This window comes from Ostrea edulis, chromosome 1 (assembly GCF_947568905.1).
Source record: "Ostrea edulis chromosome 1, xbOstEdul1.1, whole genome shotgun sequence".
NCBI lineage: Eukaryota > Metazoa > Mollusca > Bivalvia > Ostreida > Ostreidae > Ostrea > Ostrea edulis.
The window spans coordinates 52,230,516-52,237,857 of record NC_079164.1 but is presented as its reverse complement, the minus strand read 5'-3'; the positions used below and the strand labels follow the sequence as shown (position 1 = coordinate 52,237,857).

The 7,342-nt window shown below is 34.6% G+C and overlaps 1 protein-coding gene across 11 annotated transcripts in view; it reads right to left on the bottom strand.

The window, feature by feature from the left end:
* Window positions 1-509: 509 nt before the first annotated feature.
* LOC125650138 (basement membrane-specific heparan sulfate proteoglycan core protein-like) overlaps window positions 510-7,342 on the bottom strand; it is a 251,179-nt gene continuing 244,346 nt past the window's right edge. For all 11 annotated transcript variants that reach the window (XM_056153518.1, XM_056153520.1, XM_056153516.1 and 8 more), the window contains 4 exons: window positions 5,005-5,311; window positions 4,026-4,251; window positions 3,747-3,940; window positions 510-1,759 (listed from right to left, as the gene is read on the bottom strand). In XM_056153518.1, the coding sequence (XP_056009493.1) occupies window positions 1,602-1,759; window positions 3,747-3,940; window positions 4,026-4,251; window positions 5,005-5,311 (885 nt within the window). In that variant the 3' untranslated portion in view covers window positions 510-1,601. The remainder of the gene's footprint in view (window positions 1,760-3,746; window positions 3,941-4,025; window positions 4,252-5,004; window positions 5,312-7,342) is intronic.

The following is a 7,342-nucleotide window of genomic DNA, read 5'->3' as shown; positions in this document are numbered from 1 at the left end:
GCCCCAATGGTTCGGTCTGTATCTTGCCTACAAGGTTTTCCTTCTTGATACTACAATCTTGACCTAGAAGAACAAAAGTCGTCATCCACTTCGCACGAGGAGTATGCACAAAGTTTGACAGTTCTAGCCCCAATAGTTCAGTCTGTATTCTGCTGACAAGGTTTTCCTATTAACTGATACTACAACCTTGACCTTGAAAAACAATAGGCACCTTCCTCTCATCATGGTGATTAAATGTACCAAGTTTAAGATCCTAGCTCTAATAGTTCGGTCAGTATTCTGCCTACAAAGTTTTCATATTAAATGATACTACTACCATGACCTCTGACCTTGAAAAACAAACGTAATCTTTCTCTCATTCTGGTAATTAATTGTACCAAGTTGTAAAATCCTAGCTCCAATAGTTCGATCTGTATTCTGCCTACAAGGTTTTCCAATTAATTGATACCACGACCTTGACATTTTCGCAATTTCCAAATGCATCATCCATCAAATACAAAGAACAGTTGTTAAGCTGTAGAGTATTTTAATATAAAATTTTGAAATTTGCACAAAAGCATTTTTAGATCTTAAACAATTTCATAAGTGATCGACCCAAATGCATATCATAAAAACTTGTCGTACTGAACTGATGTATAAAATGGAAGTTCATTAAAAATGTCTCTCAACAAGAAATGGAGATAATAAAAGTATGCACTATCAAAACAAGAATTCAATATATAGGTATAAAGTAAGATGATAGAAAATAAAAATAGCATCTAAAAATTATGAATAAAAACATGGGGGAAAATGCAGTCTTGACAAAAATGAAAAAATCATATCTACAGTAACAAAACAGAAATTGGATTTGTGGTTTGGTATCACAATATTGTTGATTTTTCTCATAGCACCAGCTGTTACGAGTATTCACGACTTTATTAGAAAACAGAACATCTTTGGTATAACCTGAATAAACTGGACTTGTTTTAGAGCTTGACACCATTACAAACAAAGAAATATTTTGTAACAGTTACCCTCTCATCCTGGCCATTGGAAGGCTCCTACAGATTGTAGAGTATTGAAAAGAATACTTAATTCACTCACATATAAATGGAAAATTACGTCATGTATCAGAACTAAGCTAGCTAGACTACACATACATTAATCTGAGTACAAATTCCTAGAAGTACACAACAACATTCAATCTGGCAGCTATTGAATTGAAGCCTCTCTCACATCATATCTTCTTTATACATGGACATAAGTATTATTTATAAAAAGCACCTTTAATATATACTAAATTGTTAAAAATGGGGGTACATTGTAAATACTAGAACCGGGTACAGAAATATCAATTAAAATAAAACCTACAAGCAATCCATAGACAGAACACACAGATATCTTCTATACACTTTTAAAATTGCTAATATACATAAAACCTTTGAAGAATTTTGAATGAATTGTACAACAATGCCTTGCTAAGGTATGTGCATATGTAAGGTCTCTGAATATTTCAGTGCCTACATATTATGCATAGATCATGGAAATAACCTCTAACAACAGTACAGTTTGTGTCATTTTGTACAAACATGTCTATGGTACAGTTTAAAGGCACTATATGTTTATTTCTTGTTTAAGCAAGGTCGTACATTGAAACCTCCTATAGCATCTTCAGGGATACGCAATGGCCCCTTATCTTGTAAGTATATGTCAGATATACAGCCACTGTAGTTCTCCATGTACTTCTGCTTGGTAATAGTGGAAACCAAAGATACACCACCTGTAAAGGGAGAGGAGCTATGTCTTAATGAATTCAATAATGATACAACTGTATACACCAAATATAAAAATTGGCACAGTAGTACATACTTGAAAAAACAAACAAACCCGAAAACGTTCAAATGTTAATGTACAACGACAAATAAAACTAGATTGCAATCAGGTAACACCACACTGGGCAGAAAACAGTGGTACAGACTGACTGACAGACAGAGCAAACACCTATAGACACAGGGTCCTCTTGTTTCATCAATAAAGATTTAAAATATACTGGAGATATAAAGTTTAACATTCAAGTGTTGATGGACACAGTGATTACTTTAAGGTTTTGGTGTAAAGCCCTAATAAAGCTGTACAGTTGAATCCCGTTTTATGTTTTTCATTTTGCCACAATAAAATAATGTAATACTGGAGTCAATATGCCGGTTTCGAGATACACCTGATTTATTTCCCTTTGGAGAACTCTCGTATATAGTGAGGCGCGAAACAATTTGTTTACACGCGGGAGTGGGACTAATATTCATCACTGCGTAAGTGAATGTACTCAGTAAGTTTCTCATGCACTGTTAGATCACCTGAATTCGACTGATACACAAACGAAGTAAGTTTTAAGTATTTAGGGAGTAATTAAATACATAGAATTCTTATCATATCACGTTATTTCGTTGGTCATAAAAAGTACCATCTCCAAGACATTACTTGCAAATATGACATTGTTTTTATGCTTCCACGTTAGTAAAACATTTATTTCGATAGTATTTTATATTTCCCACATTTACATATTAAAAGAGAAGCCGCTTTTAATACATTTCATTATCTTACTCGCTGACTGTAGGTCCACTCTGTCCCACTTAGTCATTCAAAGTTCCACTAAATGCACCTCCTACACAGAAGAGTTCGCATCTCGAAACTGGCATATTCAATCAGTTGCCAGTGAAATCCAAGTTGTTTTTTTTTATTACTTTGACCTTGGTATTACATTATTAAACTTTATTCAACCAGATTCAGAAGTCTGTGTATGAGAAACATTTTGAGTACATTATATAGGCACACTTTTGTCTCAACTTGTGAGTAAATAAACTCCTTTTGGCCCATGGACTATGTATGAAGCATGAGAGTGCTTAAAAGGGAAACAACTGTAATGTATAATGTAAGTTGTGTATTGTAAGGATTAACTTAGCCCTCTTAAAACTAAATCCAAAGGTTATTCAAAGGTTTCTCTATGTCTCTATGCCCCCCCCCCCCCCTTTCAAAATAGTTTTTTTTTTAAAACCAGTTTACATAATTTGATTTGGTAGGTATTTGTGTTTTAGTTTCCTTAGTAAACAAGTTACCTTTGTTATTAAAGCTGATTTGAAGTAACCATTGAATGTAATAAAACAAGAAGCCCACAGGCCTCATTGGTCACCTGAGTATTAGTTAACAGTATCAATAGCCCCAAGTGCTATGGAATCTAGAAAAGATTTCTTGTTCTGCATATCTAAGTGAAATTCTAATATTCAAAGATGTGTTCTTAAAAATTAAATGCCCCTGAAAGTGCCAATACTGATGAAAGACTTTACATAATACAATATGTAACATTAACACGATATGACTAATTTGGACCTGTCCTAGAGTCAGAGCTTCTACCCCGGGGATCATGAAATTTACAATTTTGGTAGAGACCTTCCTACTCTACACCACTGTGCATATAGTTTATCTTACAGATGTGCAGTTGTATAGAAGATTTTTACCCCACCCCTACGATTCTGGTGGTGCAGAAGCCCTGAAATTTACAATTTATGTCACCCTTTTCCCTTGAATTCAATAAATTTTGGTACAGCTTAACTATGCACCCAGTTTGTGTGCTAAATAATATATTTTAAGCAAAAGCTGAGACCCAAGGGCCTTAATGGTCACATGAATAGCATCATCTAGTCTAAACAACAGGTTTAGCTCCTATTAATTAAGTGCCTGGACAGTAAACAGAGGGCTGGGTGATAGCTTACCTATGAAAACATTTCCTGCTGTGTTCAGGCTTTGGAGTGGTCCTTGGGACTGACCAGAGGTTGAGTAAGAAAGATTGTTGTCAATGATCAGGCTTCCCTGCCGACCTAACCTTGTCACTTGAATGATATGTGCATATCCATCATCAATTGTGATTGGTGATTTTATTCTTGATGGACCACTTCCCAAGTCATAGCTAGAAAATATTATTAGGTTAAATTAGGTCAAAAGCAATGAAACAGAAAAACTTTGATTCAAAAGACTTTGTAATTCTTCATTACCTGTATAAAACATAACCATCCTCTAATCCAATGGACAAGTAATCTACACTGCTGGACCTCTGAAGTGGCATAGTCTGCCCCTTCCACAGCACTAGGCCATTCTTCTCAGTTGTTTTGAGGGTAAATTTAATGACTTCTTCTTCTTGGGATGTTGCCGAAAGGAATGACTTGTTGAATTCCACAAATCCATCAAAGTTAACCTCAATGTTTTCTCCTAGTTGGACAACTGTAAACAATAAAATTACATGTTTTCAATGGGTACTTTTTATCCTATTTTCTTTGAGGGAATTGAAATATTAATTACTATGGTATAGCTCTAAACAAACAAAATGATCTGATTGCAATGAATCTAAAATGGGACAAAATTGTATATTAATTAACATATAAGAGTGAAACTAACACTGGGTAAAATTTCCCAGTGTACAAAACTTGCCATTTTAATGAATTAAATTTCTGAACATTCCTTACAAAATTTATTTTACTTTCATTACAATGCTATGTAACTGTGTATTTTTATGGTGTTACCAAGCAATGATAAGTACAAATACGCCAGTTTCGAGAAACAAACTCTTCTGTGTTGGAAATGCATTTAATGGTATTTTAAATGCCTAAGTGGGACAGAGTGGACCTACCCTCAGTGAGGTAGATGATAAAATGTATTAAAAGGCTTTTCTTTAAATAAGTAAATGTGGGAAATACAATATAATATCGAAAGAAATGTTTTACTAAAGTGGAAACATAAAAACACTGTCATATTTCCAATGTTAAATTCGGGTGATGAAACAGAGTATTAAAAACTTCCCGAGTACATTCACTTACGCAGTGATGACTATTTGTCTCACTCCTGCATGTAAACAAATTGTTTCGCGCCTTACTATATACGAGAGTTCTCCAAAGAGAAATAACTCGGACGTATCTCAAAACGGGTGTATTAGAACATGTATGTGTGGTAGAACTATCAACACAAACAAGTACCCACCTGCTTCACAGTTTTTCCCCATGAATCCCAGTGGACAGTCACACCTGTAGCCAGTGTTTGTAACACTGCAGGCTCCATTGTTCCGACATGGCCGCTGTGTCAGACATAGATTGATTTCCACCTCACAGTTTTTGCCTGTGTAACTAGCTGGACATAAACACGAATAACCGACTGCCGTTCCACCCTGACAGGTGCCCCCATTTCTACATGGATATCTATTACAGATGTCGGTTTCTCCACAATCCCGGACGTCAAGAGTCTCCCTAGCATCTCTGGTCAGGTCAGTGGACTGCATGTTTATTTTTAACTATCAATAAACAAATAGACTTTTCGTAAATTTCATATCAGGATATACTTGATTTCAGCCATACATCATGAAAACATTTTCACCATAAATTAGGGTACTATATTTATAAATTTCATTAGTATTTAATCAGTCTAAGCAAATTCTTAACCTGTAAATAACAAGAGGTACTGTGAGCAATGCTCATTAAGAATACCCCCCGCTTACCCCAATCTCCCAAAGGGTGTTGTTAATAGGCATAAATTACCTCTTTCCTGAGTGTAAAAATATAGTATGCCTTTGTAGAAGAAAATGGAAGATATAGTCTGAACACAAATCCATGGTATAAACCCATAATTTTGACCTTGGGATCAAAGGTCAAGGTCATAAAGAGGTCATGAATATACATGACACATAGTCTCATGGTGATACACCCATGTCTTATGGTATGACTATGTCAAAACCCTGTAATCAATTTTGACCTTGAGGTCAAAGTTCAAGGTCATATAGAGGTAATGAAGGTACCTGACACATCGTCTCATGGTGATACACTCAAGTGTCAAATATGGTATGCCTATGTCAAAGAACAAAGAAGTCATGACCCTGACACGAATCCATTGTAAAAAATTTCAATTTTGACCTTGAGGTCAAGGTCATATGGAGGTCATGAAGGTACATGACACATCACCTCATGGTGATACACTCATGTATCAAATATGGTATGCCTATGTCAAAGAACAAAGAAGTTATGGCCCTGACATGAATCCATTGTAAAAACGTTTAATTTTGACCTTGAGGTCAAGGTCATATGGAGGTCATGAAGGTACATGACACATCGTCTCATGGTGATACACTCATGTGTCAAATATGGTATGCCTATGTCAAAGAACAAAGAAGTTATGGCTCGGACACGAATCCATTGTAAAAAAAACACCTTTAATTTTGACCTTGAGGTCAAGGTCATGAAGGTACTCGACACATCGTCTCATGGTGATCCACCTGTGTGCCAAATATGGTATGCCTATAGTCAAAGAACAAAGAAGTTATGACTCGGACACGAATCTGCAGACAGACAGATGGACGGACGGACAGACAGACAGAGTGATTCCTATATACCCCCCAGAACTTCATTAGGGGGGGTATAAAAATCATTTTTGATGTTAATAACATTAAAATTATCTCATTTAAAGTTGACAACCAAAATTTGAACCTTCTTGATATATGGAGAAGGGCAATATTTTAGCCTTAACTCTGCGTTACTAGTAACAAGACTCGAATCTTGTTTATGTTTACTAACAAACTAACGAAATGTTAATTCTGAAATTTAAAGCATCCTAATTTTGCACAGATACAAATTTAACTTTTAAATGGTTCATTTTACCTAAAGAGTACATGTACTTGAAATGTGATATATATCATAAACTTAGAATGATAGCCATACAATTTCACTACTTTGTAAATAATAACATGCCTCAATCTTTGTTACCACAATGAACTCTCTATAATTAGCTTCTGCCACAATGAATAATCTCAGTTTTTGTGTGAAACCTATCAAACACATTAGACAGCAGATTTTGATAATTAAAAGGGAAAAACAAAATTTTGGGGAAACTCATGAATCCTTTAAAGGGATAGCAGAATGAAACGAGTAGATAAACGGTACATAATATGCCCGTGAGAAAGTTATATAGGGTGTTTTATATCATAAGGTGGTTGTTTTGAGACATTGATTGCAAACATGGTAAAAATGCCATAATATCAGCTGTCAATTTGGTGTTGAAAATTTTTGTTGTAAAATTGTAATTTACTATTTCAATGACAGACAAAAATAAGGTATATAAACTTTTGTTAATATTTATGTTAGAAAACCTATTCAGAGGCCCTGAATGAAGCAAAATTACATTATTGTCTTCCCGTACAAAAATTGATTTCTATATAATGCTATATATCTAATACATGTATAACCAAAAACTTTATTTTAGTAAAATCTTAAACTTAGTTTTAATTCTAATCTAATGTTTATGGTAAAAGTTACATAAAAAACTATCATAATAG